Source organism: Alnus glutinosa, chromosome 4, assembly GCF_958979055.1.
Source record: "Alnus glutinosa chromosome 4, dhAlnGlut1.1, whole genome shotgun sequence".
Classification (NCBI taxonomy): Eukaryota; Viridiplantae; Streptophyta; class Magnoliopsida; order Fagales; family Betulaceae; genus Alnus; species Alnus glutinosa.
In genome coordinates this window covers 6,115,201-6,138,332 of record NC_084889.1, presented here as the reverse complement: position 1 = coordinate 6,138,332, position 23,132 = coordinate 6,115,201, and the positions used below count along the sequence as shown (strand labels likewise).

General features: G+C 35.1%; 3 protein-coding genes across 3 annotated transcripts; all 3 read right to left on the bottom strand.

Annotated features, from left to right (window-relative positions):
• Positions 1-227: 227 nt before the first annotated feature.
• Positions 228-3,457, bottom strand: LOC133865425 (thioredoxin Y1, chloroplastic). Its single transcript, XM_062301833.1, has 5 exons — positions 3,122-3,457; positions 1,685-1,773; positions 1,142-1,319; positions 627-697; positions 228-487 (listed from the first exon to the last, which is right to left on the bottom strand). The coding sequence occupies exons 1-4, from the start codon at positions 3,308-3,310 to the stop codon at positions 632-634; spliced, it is 522 nt and encodes a 173-aa protein (XP_062157817.1). The 5' UTR covers positions 3,311-3,457; the 3' UTR covers positions 228-487; positions 627-631.
• Positions 3,458-4,205: 748 nt separating this feature from the next.
• Positions 4,206-7,901, bottom strand: LOC133867280 (protein PHLOEM UNLOADING MODULATOR). Its single transcript, XM_062303998.1, has 4 exons — positions 7,502-7,901; positions 5,880-6,274; positions 4,949-5,142; positions 4,206-4,853 (listed from the first exon to the last, which is right to left on the bottom strand). The coding sequence occupies exons 1-4, from the start codon at positions 7,786-7,788 to the stop codon at positions 4,455-4,457; spliced, it is 1,275 nt and encodes a 424-aa protein (XP_062159982.1). The 5' UTR covers positions 7,789-7,901; the 3' UTR covers positions 4,206-4,454.
• A 4,786-nt stretch (positions 7,902-12,687) lies between these two features.
• LOC133866624 (disease resistance protein RUN1-like) lies at positions 12,688-18,647 on the bottom strand. The gene is made up of 5 exons (XM_062303211.1): positions 18,097-18,647; positions 16,202-17,306; positions 15,183-15,455; positions 13,949-15,097; positions 12,688-13,856 (listed from the first exon to the last, which is right to left on the bottom strand). Exons 1-5 carry the CDS (start codon positions 18,585-18,587, stop codon positions 13,377-13,379), a joined length of 3,498 nt encoding a protein of 1,165 aa, XP_062159195.1. The 5' UTR covers positions 18,588-18,647; the 3' UTR covers positions 12,688-13,376.
• Between the last annotated feature and the right edge of the window lie 4,485 nt (positions 18,648-23,132).

The following is a 23,132-nucleotide window of genomic DNA, read 5'->3' as shown; positions in this document are numbered from 1 at the left end:
AATGTAAATAACTTGGCACCTCGTTGCAAAAAGAAGCTCTTTTGACGGCCAATCAGGCTATCATAGTGCGAGTAAACTCTGATTGGTGGAGTCAGTACTCACTAGATTAGCAGCATCCAAACTACAATTAGCAAAAATCATCATAGGCTCATAGCCAAGTAATAACACTGAGGACCCGGAGATCATTAATCATGCTAAGATGTAATACGTAAATTTTCGCTACCATCAAAAAGAAAAATTTTAAATTTTCTCATCAAAATTTCAATACGTACGCAACTTTTGTGCAGATCCCTTGTAGTCCAAACAATCTGTAATCAATGTTTGTTTGACTTGGCTTAATTTAACATAATCCAGGGTAACATAACAAGGCCCTTACACGTCACATTTTTTGGTTACAACGACAGATACAAAAAATTGGAGAGGGAGCGCTCAAAGAAGGCTAGCAATTTCCTGTGCATTCTTCATTTATCAAATCCAATATTCCAATCTAAGGGGGGGAGAAAGAGAATGAGAAAAAGAAAGAACACAGAGAAGAACAGTGATGAGACAAAAAGAACAGATTAACTATATAGTGTCATTCGGAATGTAAGCTTGACAAAAGCGGGAAAGAAAAAAAAAAGGTTCACCTCAACTATTGCTTAACTTTCAGAGAGTTCTCAATGCGTTGGATGAGCTGATCTGCAGCCAAAGCGCCCTCCTGAAAAAATTAAACCAATACTCTGGTTCACAATCAACATATATAAAGACAGAAAAAGAGAGGGGGGTATTTGAGTTAAATGGTGCCAACTTATTTTATCAGTGGCTTAAACTAAAAATTGGCATGTAATACCAAATATTCTCAACAACTTAACCTACCGCATAAAGGAAAGAAATCGTTGCTAAGCAACAGACCCTTGATTTGTCCAAACTCGACTATTAAAAGCAATTACACAGTTACTCTAATGGGACCAAATAAATATAAAATTAAAATATCTGAAAAAAGGGGGCCTTTTACTAGTGTAAGATGAGACTTTCGTGGCCCATTAAAAAAAGATGAGATTTCTATGCATTGTCATAAGTTAGAGCACAAACATCCTAGGGTGGAAAAAGTTAGACTCCCACATGAGAGCAACTGAGCAAGAGAGATGCAAATTCAACTCACAAAGCGATCACATGGTTCTCCGTCCTTAAATATGATGAAAGTAGGCAAAGCTTCTATTCGGTATTTATCAGCAATGCTAGGGTACTTCTCGGTGTCGATCTTCACCACCTGGATCTTATCTTTCAGCTGAGAAGCGACTTCATTGAGGACAGGAGCCATGAATTGACAAGGACCACACCTGGAAACCAGAGCTTGAATTACTCATTTTCAGTTTAATCATATTCTCCTGATCAATATTTGCTAGCCTAGAGGTCACTCAGAATAATGAATTCTGACTCAGAGCTTCACCCAATTCAGTAGCCTATTGGGAGAAAAATTACTACCTTCGTCAGGAATCATGGTTCACTCACAAGACAACCATAGTATTAGAGTTAGGGTGCAAAAGCTTATAAAACTTTCAAATTAAGTGATTTTGAACATTATCATTTCAGGTCATAAGATAGGTTGGCAACATGGTCAGATACCATCTCAGCTTATGATCCTTCTTTGGCAAATATGCAAACAGAACAAAAGGAAAGTACAGATAAGCGGGGAAGAACATACCAGGTTGCATAGAAGTCAACCAATACAGGTTTGTCAGAATTAGAAAGCAAATCATCAAGGGAGGAAAATGTTTGGTTCTTGGCTTTGACCTACAGGAAAAATTTGTGGCTGCATATGTCAATTGTTGTTTCAGAAGAGCAGTTCAAACTTACAGTTAAAATAACTGCTTTGTTGCATCCAATATACTGATATCTATAAAATTTCGTATCAGTACAAGAAAAGGTTTCCTACAATTTTCAAGAACTGGATAATTCAAAAAAGAAAAAAAAAAGGATTAAATGAGCATTAACCGACCAATCATAGCCATACATAGAAAAATGAGAGTCATTCAAGTGATAAAAGTTTGCACTAAATGTGCGAATTCCCTTATATAGGGGCGTCTAAAACAACCATCAAATATCTTTTCAAAAACTTCGGTACCTGTAAGACAAATGAAGAATGAGAAACATGAAAAAGAAAAATTCATATCAGAATTGACATTCTAAAAGTGTCGAAACACTTCTGATTGTTGACTTTTGACAGCTGATTACCAGTTAAATGATCCCTAACCCTATGGCCATGAGATCTAGACAAGTTAACTGGAACTGCCTCTAACTGAATAATTGGGAATTTATTAGGAAAAACTACATTATGAGTCAAAACAAGATTCAGTACTTCCTAGAAAGAAAGCTAAAGAATATTTGTATGCATCATTGCTTAGACAAACTAATATATTAGACCAGCAAATTTCAAAACAAATGAAGATTTTTTTTTACTAAGTACCAAAATATAGCCACAGAAAAAGCCTTCTCTGCAAGTATTAAGAACCTGAAAAACCAGTCAAAGGGTTTTGATAAAATTCTTTGGTCTGGAATCATGCATGTCATGCAATATCAAATCTGGAATGGATGTCTGAGGCTAACTCCACTTCATCATACAGTATCATGTCCAATTCATAGCATCAAGATTGCAGAGGCATTAGTTGATAAACATCTCAAATCACAAAGTATCAAGCTGTTAGCTCTCATTTATATCCAAGCAAACGCAACTCGCTTAAATGTCACCTTAATTTCAACCATACACTTATTTCGCTTCTTGTTTCCGAGAACATTAACTTGAACTAGTGAGCAGTTATTTTCCTCAATTAAGTTGGCATCCTCGTATTCTTAGAACCCGGGCAACAAGAACATATATGTAAGAATCCCAAATGAGCTTATAAAGTAACAAGGCCCATTGCCATAAAATTTTCCAACCAAAGAACAGCTCGATCTGGCATATTTTAGCCAAAGGAATACAAGAATTCAGCATAACTACAACGAAATACGAATCGCAAAAATGAAAAGGAAGAAGCATCCCGTAGTTTTCCAGAAATAGAAGGATTATAAACTATCCGTTACTCTTTCGAATTTTCTAGGGAAACAAACAGAACATAAGGTCCACAAAACTCGAAATCGTTACCAGAGGAAGGACTCGAGCCCCCGAGGGAGAGCACAGCCCCGCGGTCCCGATTCGAACTCGCCGGAGCTGTAGAGGAAACTGGAGAGAGGACGACGAAGATAAGTTCGACGAGTAAGACGAAGTCGCCAAACGATTAGAGAGCCCCGAATTCAACGAAGCAATCGTAGATGCCGAAACTGAAACCGCCATTTGAAGCAGAGCTCAAGAAGAATCTCCACGGAAAAACTTGGCTACCGTTTGGATAATCGGAAACAAAACGAAACGAAAATATCTGTCTGTTTAGAGGGGAAACTGATATCCGAGAAAAGAAACAAATAAAGGGAGCGAGCGAGCGAGCGAGAGCGTGCGCAAGCAACATACACTATCTAGCACTCTCCTTGGCGTTAGATTTTCTTAGGACGACTGCATTGGTGACCGTTGGATTATTAGGACAAGTATATTATTTAGATCCTACGGCTGGAAAATTTTTGGTAGTGAGGCAGAGGTTGACCTGACCATCCGATGTGTGATGAAGAAAATTGGTTGTTACGTGGCGTTGAAGAAGATTAGATTCGATGACAGTAGGTTGTTCCTCCCATCTTCACGGAGAATGTTTATCCCAGGCGTCTTTAAAAGCGTGGAATCTACTTCCTAGTTAAAAATAAGGAAAAAATTCACTTAAACTTTCATCACTTTTATAATCTTCGATCTAAAGTTAAAAAAATTAAAATTTAGTGTATCAAATTTTAAAAAATTTACAACATCACTTTCTGTTAAGATTTTCCGTAAAATCCTAATAGAGAGGTGAAAAATTTCCAATATATATATTTAAAACAAATTAATTGTAATTTAAGAGTAATTTGTAAAATATAAAATTTATAGGAATATGACGGTCATTTTACCATTTGACCGTATGATTTAATTCCAAACCGTAACGAGAATGATGAGATTACAAAAAATTGAAAATTTGATATATTAAATTAAGAATTTTTTTAACTTCAGAACGAAAATTACAAAAGTAATGAAAGTTCAAGAATATGAAGTAAAATTTCCCCTCAAATTAATAATCCAGATTAGATTCGGCCACAAAATATAGACAATTAAATGCTGTAAAATGAAATTCATTAAATTGGTTCCTTAATTGGAGAGGACACTAGTCCCTACCCAACAGACAAAATATTTCTAAAAGTGGAGAAAAAACAAATAAAGCTTATGAAACCCCCGACAAGAATTCAGTACACAGAAGAGCCTCAAATACGAATACCCTACAAAAATAGCTATCACAAAATAGAAGAAAGGGTTTACACAAAATAGAAGTACAGTGCTGAAGCATGGCAATTATGTTTAAAGAAAATCATCCATCGCTCGTCCATGTTAAGGCCAGAAGAACAATGGTTAGAGCAGAGAAAATGATTGCACAAGCAAGCACCAACATAGCCCTGCTTGGGCCTTTGTTCTGACTCTCTTCACTGCCTATCTCCACCTCTTCGAGAAGCTCCCTCACTTTCTCCATGTCCGAGTCCTTGGCAGCTTGGATTAGTCTACCTTGAATTTTCTCTAGCCTAGTTAGCCTTCTTACTCGGGAAACATCCTTGGGAGGCCAGATAAAACCTGTCATTTTCCAGAGGAGGAAGCCTACGTATATGGCCACAATACAGTCAACAGTGTAATGGTGACGCTCTCGTATCTCTCTCTGGGCGCTGTGCGCTACAAGAAGCCATATAAGAGCTGAGCTAAAACCTCCATAAGCTTCCTGCAACCGTGTATAAGATATAAAGAGGCCGAGAAGAATCAGTAACTCCTCAGTCCTTTTAAACTGGTGACAATACAACATATTATAAATTCTACCGTCCAAGCCATAGCCGTCAGTACGGCAACAAGCATGTGGCCACTGTATATGAGGTCATTGCAGCCGCCTCCAGCTTTCTTTAGCAGACTGAACCATGAAGATCCCTCTGAGGCAGTTGGGCGCAGGAAATCAATTAGGAAGCTCATTGAACCCCAATCTGGTTGGTACTCACTAGGGTATCCTCCAGTATCAGCTGCAATAGAAGAAAAGAAATGTTAACATGCACCACTTCCACTACAGCGAAACATGGCTATAGAGGAAAATCTATAGGATCATGAAGAAAATAGTCTAAAATATACAGTATCATCACATTCCCAACACAAAAATCCAACTTATAGAAATGCTTCAAGACCTTTCTACAAATATTAATCCCAATAAAAGAACATAATTATAAAGAATTACACAATCAGAAATCTTGACTCACCATACCTAAAAAAACCTCCCATAACTTGTGGTTTGCTGAGTAATCTCAGACCTATAACTAAAGGATAACTGGGATCTTTTCTTCTTCTTCTTTCTTTTTTTTTTTTTTTTTTTTTTGGTAAATTAGTTTGAGGTGTGAGGAAGCCGCTGGCAGAATATTGAATGGCGTGTTTTGAATTGGTACAAAAAGAGGTATATGAGGTGCCTCATTACTGCAGACATGGGCACATAGTGAGGACCCATTAAGAAAGTCGCGAAAATATATTTCATTTAAATCTTAATATTTTCTTATGAATCTGGATGATCTGATGCCACACAGTAAAGCTTAGTGACATTAAACAAGGCATACAGAGTGTTACTAATTCATAAAATTCGGTCAACATAAAGTAGGTAGAAAAATAAAATCAACACACAGCGCACACCAAATCCGAGTTAGAGGGTCAAGTAAATAAGATTCCAACCATGCAAAATCTACAGAAGCAAATGAACTTAATACACAGAACATACCATAAGCTAAATCCATTTGTATTAACTGACGAATAGAATTAGCATCTGAAGCGTAAGGGACATAATATTTCTGAGCCCAACGATGAGGATATCCAGGAACTCTAAACCGAGCAGTAGCACACCAAGGCCTGGCTGATGGCAGAATGGTAGATACAAAAGTTATGGCTCGAAGAAGACGGCCAATTGCCATGGTGAACATGTATCTTGCACCTAGCCCAAGGCCAGGAGCTTTTACAGAGTCAAACAGTACAGAGAAAGCCAGCATCATAAACAGCATCAGGAAATGGTGCAGTCCAATAATACGAGCTCTCAGTATCTCAACTATGCGATGAGGAAGTTTCTCGTTCAGTGCCAGGAGTAACCACTGGCCAGTGTCAGGAAGAGGAGGTGTATCACTGTAAAATGTTAAGAAGCCTGTCAATATTCCCATTGTTCACTTCAAAACAAATAATAATAATAATAATAATAATAATATCATTGTTTAACTTTTAGCTAATAGCTAACGCAGCAATAGCATGGGAAATTAAAGGTGTCGTCCCTAGAATTCCCTGATATACGAGCGACAAGTTGGCAGAAAGCATTAACTTTCACATTAGAACTCGTGAAATGTGCAATTGGGAAATCTCACATTCGTGATGTTCTCCAATAAGCTCGTAAGTGACTGTGATCTATACATGGTGCAAAACATCACTTAAGCATTTGAGTCAACAAGATCTTGAACCTCACATCAAAATCCTCTAAGACATGCATGTGCATTCATTGCATGATTGGCCACAAAAAAAATTAAATTTTTTTTTTTTTTGGATGAGTGAGTTTGGTCCCAAAAGCCGGGGAGATTCGAAATAATGACGTCCACGTTATGAGGTGGGATCCCCAACCAACAAAGCAATTGCCAGTAAAATCCAAAAGAAGTTACAATAAACAGTCTATCTTCAATATTTCGCACATAATGTCAGAAGAAGTCCAATGACGATGCTATCTTACCTTAATTGAAGTAGTCATACTTAGATGATACTCTGCTATCTAACTTTGAGGCTATGGCTGACTAACCCAAAAATGGAAAGAAGCAAAATATCCCGGACCTGAAACAGGTGTTTGCATACCAAATCCGTTACCCTTAATCACTTGCTATTGTTATAGCAACAAAATCTAACAGAGACACGGTTCCTATAAGAGTAATTAATAACAACATTTATTTCCGTCAGTGAATAATGTAGTCATCGTCTTTATTAATGCTTTATCCTAATCTAGCATTTCTGATCCCAACCATTTTCCAAATATATCTGATCAGATCAAATCCTACAAAAGTTCAAACAATTCCTTATACCCAATTGTCCACAAACTTGGCTAGAAATCAAATCTGAATCCCATGTTCATATTTCACAGAACCTCATAATCTAACAAAATGCAGTAGAAGAACACAATTTAAGCTTGAGCGACCATAAATAAAACAAAAGGTAAGGAACAACAGTAACTTGGCCCACATAATTTCACGCAATGAAAAACCCACAACAAACTGAGCTTCAGATTTTCACTGATTTATCATCTGGGTCGCCCTCTTTCGAGCTCAAAAACAAAACATATATACCAGCAGAGATACACACGGGAATGCAACTGCTTACCGTTGCCAATCGAGGCCGAGTACGGCGGTGACGAAGCGCACGCAGAGAGCCTCGAAGAGGAGAGCTGAGAGCATGAAGATCATGGAAGCGACGAAGGGTATGGCCGCGCGAAACTCAGAGGACCAGTGCTTGTAGAAAGGGACGCGAATGACGGCGATTAGAGCAAGTAGGGACCAGAGTGCTGGCTGAAGACGCTCGTGCCATGCGGGCGATATATGGCGGAGGTAGTCGATCGCCACGTAGGACATGGCGGCGACGCCGAGACCTGGCGGCGCCGGCCACCGCATAGTGCAGTCAGAGGAGAGAGAAAGAGAGTGAGTGTTGTTTAAGGAAAGTGGTAGTTGGAGGTAATAGTAATAGTTTGTCTGAGAAAGAGAGTGAGTGTTGTTGGCGGAGGTTAATTTTTTGTTTTTGTTTTTTTATTTTTTCTGGTTTGTGTGAATCTTTCTTTCTTTTCTCTTTCTATTTTCTCAATTTCAAAATAAAAATATTAAGAAACAATTAAAAATATAAAATACATAAACCTATTTTCATTTTGATATCACATTAAAATATTTTTCAAAAATAAAAAATACCCTCTAAAAAAACATTAACAAATGAAGTATTCTTAAAAGCTTTGGAGATACTAATTAGGGTATACATGCAGATGCAATTATTTACAATAATCGCAACTGTGTTTACAAAATGCGAATATTACTTTTACATATTCGCATAATATTTTTATTAACCGCATCTGCACAGTTGTGGTTATTATCCGATATTCGCGTATTATGTAATGGGCATTTTGGGCTTATTTTAATCTTTTAGGCATTCTTTAGGAATCTAATATTGCCTATTTAAAAAAAAAAAAAAAAAATTGAAAATAATTTAAGTCGATTTTTAGTATTTTTTGTTTGTTTTATTTTTATTTTTTAAAGTCTTAATCTTTTGAAAATATATTGATTTAACATTACTTTTACTTTTTTGCCTAAGTGTTAAAGGGGAAAGCAACACATCCAACCAAACTAATGTAAACATAACCTATACCTAATTCAAAATAACATCATTTTGTTATTAAACAGAAAAACAAAGTTGTTTTGACGAATTTATTAAACTATATTACATATAAAGGGTATGCATATGCGGTTAATAACGGCATCTGCATATCTCAAACTCGATATCCGCATTCGCATTTGTGGATAGTATTTTTGCTAACCCGTTCGCATCCGCATGTGCACCTCTAATACTGATATATATATATATATATATATATATATTGTTATTAGTTTGTTGGCTGAGATTTTTCCATGTGTTCATTTATAAGGGACATTTATTTCCTGCTTTAATTTTTTTTGAAAGCTTTCATTTGTTCATGGCCCTCAAGAAAATATACTAGTAATTTTATAGTAAGGATTTAGGATTTGATGATACATATGTTGGTGCAAATTAAAGGAACCTCCATAATGACTTCAAGCCTCGTCTCAGTGGAGCTCCTCCTGCAAAATAGGGTATGAGTGATCAGAAGGCCGTCGATCTTGAAACGGGAAGCAAAAGCACCATGACACCCAAATCACTAAAGCCATGAGGAGGGAGAGAAAAGCTAGCCGAAAGGGGTAAAAGAGTGTATGTGTATATGGCCTTCCACTATGCTGGTATGAACATCTTTCAAGTCTCATTAGGCTTTCTAAGCTATCAGGCCTCAAGCACCCGACAGTATGGAATATGGTCCTCCAATATGCAGCTCGTCCTTTTTGGCTGGATTGAAAATTACCAAATCATCTATAAGGAGTAATTTTTATGTCATGAAGGGCTTTTATCTTCTCCCCTTGTAGAATAAGACGAGGGAATACATCTAAATCAATGATAAAAAGAAAAGGTAATAATGGGTCACCTCACCTTTAACTCAATAAAAAAAGAACCAATGGACTCCTGAGCATAACCATGTATCATGTATGACACGTAAAGTAGAAATATATTAAGTCGAATAATTAAATTTATCTTCTTATATTTTATTAGTTTAAGCTTTTAAAATAAGTGAGGGGTCAAATTTGTTGAATCGCCTAAACAAGAAGAAGAAAATCTTTTTTTTTTTTTTTTTGTAGGAGCTAAACGACCAATCATTTAGGGGTTTTTGACCCACTTAAACGACATGTCAATTATAGCCTCCACGTGCTGGTACCTTCATTCTTGTCTGTTCTAAACAACATGAACAGAGAAGGATGAAGGTACCAGTGCATCGAGGCTTGTGGCATGATTGGCAGAAGCTTTTGGTGGCTCATGTGGGTGCGTACAACATCACATTTGGTTAATTTTTGTAGCGTTGTGTTGATCGGCCAATGATTTTTTGGTTGATATGAGCAAAAGCTTGATAGGATTCTTCAAGATAAGAATCCGAGGTAAAAAATTCGAAGAAAAACAAGAATCCAGATGGCCATAATGGTTCAAAGACTAGTGTTAGTAGATGGCGCTTTGATACCATAAAGAAATTCATAATAAAATGAGAAATTAATTAGTTCACTACAAAAAAATTGTTTTTTGTCACTTGCAGTTCGCCACGTGTACGGTCACTGTACACGTGGCGAACTGTTGGCCACGTGCAAGTGGCCACGTAAATACACGTGGCGGATCCGGGTAACACTAACTGCACAGTTGGCCGCGTGTATTAAAATACACGTGGTTAACAATTGGCAGCGTGTATTTTAATACACGCGGCTAAATGTATTTTTTTTTTTTTTAAAAAAAAAATTATATTTTTTGGGTTAGCCGCGTGTATTAAAATACACGCGGCTAAATGTATTTTTTTTTTTTTTTTTTAAAAAAAAAATTATATTTTTTTGGGCCACATATACTTAATATTCTGGAGTCTTCTTTTTTTTCTTTTTTTTTTTTCCTTCGACGTCGAGAGTGAGAGAGATACAGAGAACAGAGAGTGAGACAGAGTGAGAGAGATACAGAGAGTGAGAGAGAGATATAGAGAGTGAGACAGACAGAGAGTGAGAGAGACAGAGAGAGAGAGGTATTAGAGACAAAGAGAGAGACGTCGACGTCGGGAAGGCCGGCCACACGGTGGTCGGGGAGCTAGCCGGTGGTGCGCGCCTGACGGAGAGTTGGCTGGTGGTGCGCGTCTGACGGAGAGAGAGAGCAATACAGAGAGAGAGAGAGAGAGAGAGGGAGAGAGAGAGAGAGAGCGAGTGAGAGGGAGAGAGAGAACACTGAGAGAGAGAGCGAGAGGGAGAGAGAGAGAGAGAGAACACTGAGAGAGAGAGAGAGAACAGAGAGAACGGAACGAGCAAGAGGGAGAGAGAGAGAACACTGAGAGAGAGAGAGAGAGAGAGAACGGAAAGAGAGAGAATTGAGAGCTTGAGAGAATATATATATATTTCAAAACTGGTGCAGGTAGGCGCGCGGGACAACTCCCGCGCACCTACCTGCACAAATTCTTTTTTATTTACATTTTAAATATATTTTTATTTTATATATATATATATATATATATATATATATATATATATATATATATATATTTATTTATTTATTTATTTTATATTTATATTTTAAATATATTTTCAAAAACAATTGGCCACATGTATTTAATACACGTGGCCAATTGCAAATATAAATATAAAAAATTATTAAAAAAATATGAATATTTTAGCCACGCGTATTTATTACACGTGGCTACTTGGCCACGAATATTAATACACGTGGCCAATTACAAATATAAATATAAAAAATTATAAAAAAAATAAATAAATATTTTAGCCACGTGTATTAATTACACGTGGCCAATTAGCCACGTGTAATTAATACACGTGGCTAACTGTCATCTAGCCACGTGTATTTATTACACGTGGCTAATTGGCCACGTGTAATTAATACACGTGGCTAATTGGCCACGTGGCTACAGTAACGGCTACGGTAGCCACGTGGCTAATTGCATGTTTTTTTGTAGTGGCTAGAAACGCAAAAGAAATAAATTAAAATAGAGACAAATGATTTACGGGTGATTCAGTACTGTTAGACACTTATGTACACCAATATATAGGGACTAGCTAGCTCAATAGGGTTACATTGTGCTTTAATATTTATTTATTTTTAATATGATTGTTACAAGACTCTATTACGTTATTCAAATGTGATCTAATTTGATTATAATCAAATTCATTCACTTAGGGTAACCCAATCCAAATTCCAATCCTTATTTATGATAAAGATTTCAATTCTTATAGTAACAAGTGGCCCATAATTGTAAGGAGAGAATCCCTTCTAAAAGTAGAGATTTGAACCCAATTAGAGTGGAAGCTAACTTAATTAGTGGGCATAAGCTTCTCCTTCATTGACCTCTCTAGTTTTTAACTTGTAAGTACAAGCTAGCGGCCACCATCTAACCATTTTAAAAAAGCCCTAGGAGGCCAGGAGGGGATTCTAACGAACGATCACCCAAACTCCCAAAGGGAACCAGATGACTTTTCACTGTAATATTGATGTGTTTCAAAAGGTACGTACGTTCCCAATACCAAGTTTGACAGAATCATGCATGCACTACTTAGTTCCTAGCTAGCCATCATGTCAATGGCAATGATATATATATAGAAAGATATTGCTTCTGGGGTTTAGTTTACTTTGATGTCTTGCATGCATGCAACCCATCTGCATATTCTACAACATTTATCGCATTATTTAATTTGTATTCTTTTTACTCTCCTCAAAATAAAGCAAACACATTTAGATTCTAACATTGGTGTTGTGTCATTGTTGTGTAGTGTGAGTGTAAGGATCACTCCCCTTAATATAAACCGAGAACCGAGCAACCCAATTGGCCATTGTTTGTTTTGGTTAATCAACCCTAGGCCTATCCAAGAAACGACCCTATTGGTAGATATATAAATCTACAGAAGTTTACATGACCTTTTTATACACATAAATGTGTCTCAAAATTGCTCTCCTTTTTAGTCTTAAATATCTTCAAAATTATTTCAGAGCTTTGGTGTACTCGATCTTCTTCCCCCAACACGCCTTCTATATTACTGTTAACACACAAATTAAAAGAAAAACAGGTCTAAAAACAAACCAAATTAAATAGGAGTTTACACGGTTTTGGTGTGATACTATTAACCACCAAAAACTCAAAACTTCTTTCCCCTTTAATTCATATTAAAACACTTTTTCACAAACAAACAAACAAAAAAAAAGAAAAGAGGAGAACATACTTTAACCTCGGGAACTACTATCACATTTTCATTTACACTTTCAAACTTAAAAAAGTGACATTGGGGCCCCGTACTACCACAGCATGTCAAATTAAACACTTTTCCAAAATACCCTTAAACTTTTTTGAAAAATGCCATTTGAAAAACATTAAACCAAAAAAAGGGGGAAAAAACTAAAAATACCGAAAAGGGGTGGCTCTTTTCATATTAGTCCCTTAATATATATTTTTTTTCAAATACTTATTTTTTAATAACTTCAAGGGTATTCTGGGAAAAAAAGCTAAAATGTCTAATTTGACACGCGGTGCTAATTCAGAGGACCATGATGTCACTTTTTAAAGGTCGGAAGTGTAAATGAAAATGTGATGATAGTACGTTTAATATCATATATGAGGACCCTTAAAGCCAATTCAAGAGTCAACCCAAAACAAAATTAACAAACATTATTAGGTACTTAGAGAGAGAGAGAGAGAGAGAGAGAGGAAAAAAAAAAAGTGAAAAGAAGGTGGCGAGTTGAAGTGCCAAAGGTTATTTAATTAGTGTAGTTGTGATTCTCCCAATGGCAATATGGCATATCCTCTGCATCTGAAATATTTCTAATGCCCAAGGTTGAAGAATGCCTCTTTTGTTGTGGGTGCCAATCGGATTCCAAGTTGCCATAATCATCATCATCATCACGATGTCCCTTAGAAAGTTGAATAGCATCCATGCATTAAATCTACCGCTTTCTCTTCATATCTATGTCGTACTAGATGGAATCCGCAACTTTTAAAGAACATTGACGTTGAGCTTAGCTTAAATGTAACTCGAAGATTATCCCCCTTTAGCTCTGAAGATTCTGGAACATCGTAATGCAACCATACATGATCTGAGTGAAATCGACCAGGGATATCTTCCATGGAAGAATATATTGTTACACCATCACTGATGACTTCAAAGATAATTTCAAAAGTACCTTCATCTTGTACATCAGGGATATTTGCTTTTGTTCCAATAACAGCAGAGAAAGCAACTCTTGTGATCTCCTCATCATCATCCAAATGTGCAGGCTCATTAACATCTATTTTGCATGAATTACTATTTAAAACCTCTTTATGATTGCTGAACCAGTCTGGAATCTTATTTCCTGGAAACATACAACCAAATTTATGGTCTTCGAGTTGTCCCTATTACACAGATAATGGCAAATTTTTAGTGATCATTAAGACCCACAAATCAAGGCACTCACTAACAAATATATATGTGAAAAGAGAGGTACCTCACTCAATAAACGAATTTGCAGATCATTCCCCATATTTTCTCGTAGTTCATGGCAATCAGACAAGTCAATCCATCCAAGAGTTGGTGGAAGTTCTGAAATTTCTCGAAGTTGCTTGCAATTATCCAAGGCAAGGCGCTTCAATCCAACAAATCTGTTGAACCATGCAGGAAGGCTAACAATAGCGCTATTTGATAGATATAGATATTCCAAACTAGAAGGGCAATCACGTTGAATCAATTCATGAGATTTTCTAGCTTCTTCTAAAAATATTGCCAATGACACACATCCGCTAGCATTCACATATTCTACATTTGGTGGAAGTCCTAGAATTTCTCGAAGTTGCTTGCAATTTTTTAGAGTAAGGGACTTCAATCCAACAAATCTTCCGATGCATGGAGGAAGGGTAACAATATCACTTCCTGATAGATCTAAAACGTTCAATGCGGAGCCACAATCAACTTTCCTAAAGAAATTTGATTCTGATAGGGCACAACTACCAAGGTACAATTGTCGAAGTTTCGGAAATGCTACCGAGGAACAACCGTCATTAGAATTGCTTGAACTCGCCGAAGGCAACAATTGGAGTAATTCTGCCCCTGATGAAATTGTAGATTCCTCTATGGATACAATAGTGGGCATGAATTGTCTGTTGTCCTCTACCATTTTTAGAAAATTAACCTTTGAACAACCGTCGAGAAAAAGATACTTTAAATCTTGCAATTGATAAATGCTATCCGGAAGATTCGTAAGGTTTGTGCAGCCGCTAAGATATAAATAGCTAGCCCCAGTGAGGTACCCAATGGATGAAGGCAATTCCTCTATACCAGTATCTCGAAAGTCAACGTAATCTAAACATTCCATTTGACACTCAATTTCAGGAAAGTTCTTAAGCCTTGAGCAACCCGAAAGGAAAAGAAATTTGAGAGATCTCATCTTGAGGCTTCTCGGAAAACTCCTAAGATTAGAGCATCTCTTAAGACTCAAAACAACAAGCTTATCAAGGAATCCAACAGAATGATGAACCTCAACTAAATTTTTGCAACCATCAAGAGTCAATTTCTCTAAATTTGGAATCCTTGAAACGTCAGGAATTTTTCTTAGAAACTTACAATCATTGAAATCCATAAATGTCATGTTTTGGAAATTCTGAAAGAAAAATAAGAAATAAATTAGTTCTAAAAAAGTTTACAACATAACTTGAAGGAAGGAACATTAAAAATAATAATTCTACCTGGACTCCCTCCAACGTCTTGAGGTGACTATGAGGCATACTTAACTCAACAAGGTTTTTTCCACAAAAATTGGATGGAAAAGATTCTCCAGGATATTCAGGCCAATCAAGCAGTCTTAACTCATTAGAAAGAAAATTAGGCTCTTCAGAAAAGCATGCATTACGACTTATAAGTAGTCTCAGCCTTTTCATCTTCTTGAAGGCCTTGGAACTCAAGTGTATCAAGTCTTGTTTAGGCAAATCGATCAATATGCCCTCAATTTTGTTTGTTCCCTAACAAAACAATGTATACATAGTCAAGTGTACCAGCAAAATCGTAATATATATATATATATTCTCATATGTTCTCTCTCTATATATATAAGACCATCCTCCACGCTTGAAAAAGTGACCATGTATTTTCAAAACATTCCATTACGTAGGTGTAGGATGTTTTCTATAAAGAGTTTTGTACTTTATTTTTTGTAAAATATTTTGTGGGTTTTTTTTTTTTGAAAAATGTGTTTTTATTGAAAAAACTATATTTTCCAAAAATTTAATTTAAACTTTGTAATATTTAAAAGTTATAATTGATTTTTTTTTTTTTTCCCACAATGTGGGATTAACCTCACATGTTCTCCTTTTATTATGAGCGTCACTATTTTACATGAATATTAAACCCTTGAAGAACCATAAACATCTAACTTCAAGCAAAATTTTTATTTTTTTAATTCTCAAGAGAGGTTGTGATAAATTTCCTGTTACTTGAAAACAAAATTTTACAAATGTTTTTATGAAAACACAACCAATTTAACAGGCAGACTCTATTGTAATTATGGTATAATTTTAATTTGGTTTTTTAAATTAAATTCATTATATTTATTTAATTGTTCTGTGTAACATATATGTATACACAAACATATATCTGCATGTAATTTTTTCTGCATTTTTTAATGCAAAAATTGAATATTTTTCTAGTAGCTTAACTTATGAAAAAGAAACAAATGTAAATTATAAAGGATTTTTAACATAAGTCTTACCGAGTTTTCTTTTAGAACATGACGAACATCTTCATGAAACCACAATCTACTACGTTTGCCAGGTTCTTTGGGTGATTCCTGTCGAACAATTTCTCTACCCACTTCTTGTAGCAAGTCATGCATAATTAATGTCTCAAAGTCCTTATCAATAGATACGAGAGACCTATCCACAAGCACTTTTATACCATAATCTGGAAAGAAACCACACTTGTCTAGTATTTTACTGACATAACCTACTTTTTCTCCTTTGAAAAAACATGCAATGTCAAGAAAAATATCCTTAACAGTGTCCTCCAACCCATCATAACTTATTCTGAGTATTTCTTGAACTTTTTTATTTGGAATTGTTTTATACCTATCTAATGCACTTTTCCATTCATGCAAGCCTTTACCATACAGATCTGAACCCAGCACTACTAAAGCCAGTGGAAGGCCCCCAGCATAACCTATTACATGTTCTGTGAGTTCCATAAAATCGTCGTTAGGTTTATCACTTTTAAAGGCATTCCAACTAAAGAGCTGAATAGCTTCATTGTGATCCAACACATTCATCCGATATGCTAAATCAACTCCATGTGCACTAAGTAAATGGTTATCTTTTGTTGTTATGATGATTCTACTTCCTAAGCCAAACCAATCACCTTTTCCAACTAACTTTTCTAATTGGACTGACTGATCCACGTCATCAAGAACTAAAAGTAACTTTATTAGGCGAAGCCTCTTCTTTATCAAGGTAATTCCTTGATCAACATTGTCAACCATTAGACTTGAACCTCTTAAGATCGTAGAAATAAGTTTATTTTGCAAATGGATCAGACCTTTTTGGGCGGAAGTTTCTCTAATGTTTTCAAGAAAACAACTACCTTCAAACTGAGAAGCAACTGAGTTGTAGATGGCTTTGGCAATAGTTGTCTTACCAATTCCACCAATTCCGATAATCCCTACCATGCATGTAGTGTCCTTCTTCTCTATATCTAAAAGTGACTTCACATCTTGTACACGAGACTCTATTCCAACAGGATACTGGGCAACTTGAAAGTATGCCTTGTTTACAAATATCGAATTCACCCATTCAATGATTTCGTGAATAAATTCAGGTTCATTCCTAACAATACAAAAAGATAACAAAACATCTAATGAGTTACTTTCACATTAAAAGAAAAGAAATTAATTATGTATTAAATATATAGGACTAGAAAGAAAAGTTAGTAGTACAAAAACTATATATACCGCAACAAATTAATGGAAAGCTCATTTTCAATTATTAAGTCATGAATAAGTTATTTAAGCAAATTATACCGTCTAAAATAAAAGAATCGGCTGAGTTTAATTCTTGAACAAATCATTTAAAAGATTAATTACAAGTAGACATTTTTAAATGTAAAATAATAGTTCACGCACTTGTACTTTGTTATGAAAATAGAATTCTACAGCAGATAGAAGACGTTGGCATGATTTACAAGCACATATCCTATGAAACTCTTGTAGTTATCTTTTCTGTATCTTATAAGGATAGCTTGCAGTTATCTTTCCTGTATCTTATAAAGATAGTTATTGTTATCTTTCTAAATCAGAGTCTTTTAATTATTTATAGCACCACGGTGCAAAAGTCATTTAGTAGTAGGTTTCTATTATTCCTTGTCAGAGTTTATCAAAGTCTTTTAGTTTGATTCAATTTGAATTGTGTAGTTATGTAATCTCTTATCTAAAGTGTGATCAATTAATAAAAAGTAAGTAGAATTAATCACAAATTTTGTGTTTGAAAATGTCTATGTTCTCTTAAAATCTAAAAGGCCTAGGTTCCCTAGAATCTAAGGTCTAAGTTCCCTAAAAAAAAATTAAAATAATCTAGTATAATCTACAAAGAAGCTAGGCACAAGAGTGGTTAGAAATACTTGTTCCCCAAAGGCCTTCCGGACAAATTGGCCACTTCTGTTAAAGCTATCTTCCATCTGTGCACCTTCATTTCATCATCCTTAAACCTTTCTTTAATTTCAGCAAATGCTTTTCCAAAACTATTGGTTTGATTCCGTACTTCTGACGGATCTACATGATAGAACAATGGTAGAACCTGTTGCCTCCTTGTTTTTTTACACTCGAGGATCTTCATTAGCTCGTCCAAGCACCATCGGGATGATGCGTAGTTTTTAGAGAGTACAATAATGGAAATCTCTGACTCTTCAATGGCTTTGATAAGTGCTGGTGAAATCTCATCTCCGCTTCTAAGTTTGTCGTCCAAGAAGGTGTTGATTCCGTTTCGACGTAAAGCTTCGTATAGATGAGCAGTAAAAGCTTTGCGAGTATCTTCGCCTCTAAAGCTCAAGAATACATCGTAAGCACACCGGGAAATGGAAGATGACGACGGAGAAGCTCCGTGGAAGGCCATGGAAGAAGTTGCGAGACAAGTACTTAGTAGAGAAAATTGAGAAAGAGAGCTGCAGAACCGGAATAGCTCCTTAAATATATATAGAAATGTCAATGCCGTGTTGCCTTACCTGCTGCCATACATTGTCGAACAGCTAGCTAGCTGGGGACCATATTCCAGATCCAGTGAATTGGATTATGCGATTAAAAAAGATGGACTTTGACCAGATTAGATCGAGTTTTCTGCAGCAAACGACAAACCTGCTAATTTTTTTTTTCTAAATGAATATGGAAAAAAGGTTACAAGGTTGAATTTTCTCGCTTCTTATCTTAATGGAAGAGAAGATAGAAAATCCTATGGGAATGCTTCCAAAAACATGATTGGAAGCGGCCCATTTAGCTAAATAATGTGTCCGAAAATTAGCACTACGAGACACTTTCAAGGCATTCCAGCTATGAAAAGAAAATAAGACTAAACTAATATCTGAAATACAATTATCTAAATTTCTTTTCTTTTCTTTTCTTTTTCTGCTAAATAGAGGGTTACTTTTTTCTATATTAGATGTCAATAAGGAATTTCTTGCTAAATAGACTAGGATTCTCTCCCGTTGAAAGCAATTAGAGAGAAGCCATTTCTTATGACATGAGGGTAGAATTGTCTAAATAAAATTAAAATTCTACCCTCATGTTATAAGGAACCGAGTAATTCTAGACGTCATACTCATTTTTATTTTTATTTTTTTGGTCTCTCTAATAATGATATGGCTTTTAAAATTGCCGTTGAATTTGTGATTGGTCATTATTGAAATTTAATCACATGGTAATTTTAAAAGTCACATCATTATTAAAGAGACACAAAAGAAATGTAAGTATAACGGGTGCGTTTGGGATTGCGATTTTCTAAACAAAAAATATGACTTTAAACCAAATCACAGAAAATGAACCGTTTGGAAATTGCGGTTTTAAAAAATTGCGATTTGAAAACGCAAAAAATCACATTTTCAAATCGCAGGCAATGGGGTTTTTTTAAAAAAAATACAGAATTTTAAAAGACTAACCTGCGATTTTAAAAGCCAAACTGCAATTTTGCCAAACGTTTAACTGCGTTTTTAAAAAACACTTTTTCAAATCGCACATTTTAAAATCGCTATTTTTAAATCATACTTTTTGAAATCGCAAACCCAAACGGACCTAAAGTCTAGAATTACTCTAAAGAACCGGTTCATCTCCAGTTGCTTTCAAGAGAGGATCTAGTCCCTCTAAAATAGAGGATTAATAGTTTTTTTTTTTAACATGTCCACACAAGAAGGGGAGGAGGAATTCGAATTAGTGACTTACGATTCATGAGACGTGGTCCCAAGCCGATTGAGCTACCGTTGGAGACTAATAGAGGACTAATTGTTGCTTGCATGTTCTCGTTTAGTTTTTCTTTGGCTAAATAGAAGATTATTTGTCTCTATATTAGACGTTAATAAGGAATTTCTTAATTGGTTCCATACTTTGAAAAATACTTTTCTGTTTTAATTATATGACCACAACCAAAAAAATAATGAAAAAATACGTTACAAAACGTGTTTGTTTAAACTGTTTTCAGAGAATTATTATTGAAAACACGATTTATTTGTTAATATATTCATTTCCCTTCTAACTTTTTTTCTTTTAAAATAAAAATATTTACAGACAACTCAAAAACAAAATACTCAATACTACTTTTTCCTTTATGTCATAATATTGAATTACTTTTTTCAAATAAAAAATAAAAAACAAAGAGAGAATAATTATGTGAATCTACCTAAAATGATTGTATATATCTTCTCCATTTGAAATGATTAGGACACGATCGGATCGAGTTATTTGTTAGATAAAAATCATTATCTCAAAGAGAACTTTATGTGCATTACAAATTTAGTTAATTAGCTAATAATAATACATGATTACTAGATATCTTAAAACAATGGAGCACTAATATTAATGTCTCCAAATTTACATTCGAGTGATTGTCATTTGTCATGTCATTCTGGGGGCTTTTTCCAAGAAGCTGATCAAGAATTATGTTTTTCTTCTTGATCATGTGAACAAAGAGAAAAGTACAGCCAATTGGAGGCAAGTATAAGGGTCAAAGCCCGTGCCGTAGCCGTTGGGCTCGGATGGCAACTGCCACTGTTAAGGAAAGGTGTTGGTCTTATCCAATTTCATGATTCACGTGCTATAATATATGAGAGCTGGTAAGGAAAGGTGTCGATCTTATCCAATTTCATGATTCACATAATATAATATATGAGAGCTTATTCGATAAGGATGGATTGTAAAATTTAACGTTTACAGCCAATAATAAAATAGGATAGTGATAGAAAAATAACAATTACACTTGTATGCAACAATCACTCACATGAGATGGGGCTTACCACCACATAGGCACACTCCATGTGAGTGATGGATGTGTAAGAATTGTGTAATTGTTATTTTTTTAGCATTTTCCAATAAAATATTGACACATCATTAAACCGCACACTAAACAGTAGTCAAGAAAACACTAGATTTTATACTAAAAAATAAAACCTGACCAAAATCTTTCGGGTTTTGATTCATAAACCACACACCTGATCATAGCTTTCTCGGAACAGAGGCATGATCAACGTCATTGCAATCATCAAAAAACTGTACAACAAAGGTTAAAAAGCGACAATCAAGGAGCATGAACAATAATTAAGAACTTCCACTCATCAAAATTGTCTACCTTTTTGGAAATCTTAAATCTCTTGCTAGAGCCATTACTCATAGACGGTTCTTGTATACGAAGCTCATCTTCTCTGTCAGACACATTGTAACCCATTTCATAGCCTTCGTAGCTTGAGCTTGTCTGACCAACAACGCTCAATTTCCTTGGCCTCTCTTTTTTAGATCTTTCTGAAGGTATAAAGCCCCTACCAACACTATTTGACCCTTCAAAATCACACACACAAATAGAAACACTCATTGTCGCAGCTGGAATATGCCGTTCTAAAGATTGTTCAAAGAATTGCCAAGGGTTATTGAAACGAGGGGTCTAAAATCGTCATTCTTTAATTTATTTCAAAAGATTGGGTGCTTTCATGATTATTGTAGAGAGAGAGAGAGAGAGAGTAATTACACTAAACATTTTCTCATCTTTACTATAAGATTATATGCTCTACATGTATCTCTATAGCATCCACATTAAGTTTCACCCAATTTGAGATTATTGATTATTCAATATAGTAACTCATTTTAATAAATTTTTATAATATTAAAAAAAAATGTTGTTGGGTAATTGACGTGGCACTCATTACATCCGCACTGAAATATGGATGTCGCATGATACTTATCACATCACTACTAAAATGTGTACTGTTATCAATGGTCAAGGAGGAATGTTAGACAACATTTTGAAAAATGTTAGACATACCAATATTTTTTTTCAAAATTCGTTCCAACATGATGTGTCACAATTCTATGAGATCTATCATTTTGAAAAATGTGACACAATCTTATAGGATGTAACACGTCATGTTGGAACCAAATTTTGGAAAAAAAAAATTTTGAGATGTCTATCATTTCTCATGGTAAAGTTAGGATTTGATTCACAATGGAGAAATTTAAAAGAAGAGTTAAAATTTTTAAAATAAATAATATAGAACACAAAATAAATAAACATTTCAACAAAACTACAATTATATATTTCATATAATACTAAAAGATTTGCTAGTAAATTCACTAAATCTGTCTTGACACAAGTTCGTTTAAGATTTGACTAGGGCTCAATATAATCATTATTCTTCATAATCTCAAGTAAGTGCAGTTTTATTTTTCTTACACTAAATATATATAAATTTATATATTTGTCAACACATTAATTTAAAAGAGTAATCCAAATATAAAAGTTTACATATATAATTTTATTACTTAATAGTAAATAAATAAAAAAATCAATATAAAGATTTGATTACATTCCAAAAAATTCACAAAAAAATAAAATGAAAGAAGGATGCCATGTAGGATGAGGTGCAGGAGAAACCATATAATGTACCCCAAGAGGATCGTTAGACTTACAAAAATGGAGTTCGGACCTTATAGGTCTACAACAATGACAAGCCCTTCAAGCGTGACAGCCTGACTACGCCACACATTGAAATATATATAGGTGTAAGCTCTCTCTCTCTCTCCACATTACCAGCCAAAAACTTTCTTGAATTCTAATCAATATGCGTGTAGAAGGTGGCTGGTAACTCAAGTTGGCATGTCAGGTCGATTAACCCGCCAACTTGATAAGTGTCAACTTTGACACGACCTGTTTAGTTAATTGGTCAAACCTCTCAATCCTGGCACGATACATTTAAATAAACAGGTGACATGATACAACCCGTTTGACCCGTTATTTGAAAACTAACTCAAATAACAGAATGATCAGTTGGATCCGACCTGCATAACCTGTTTACTTTACTTCTAGTTTTTTTTTTTATTAAAAATAAAAATAAAAAAAAAATGATTTTGGTATAAGGGTCAAACAGGTAACCCTTGTTTGACCCGTTTATTAAAGAGGTCAATAATA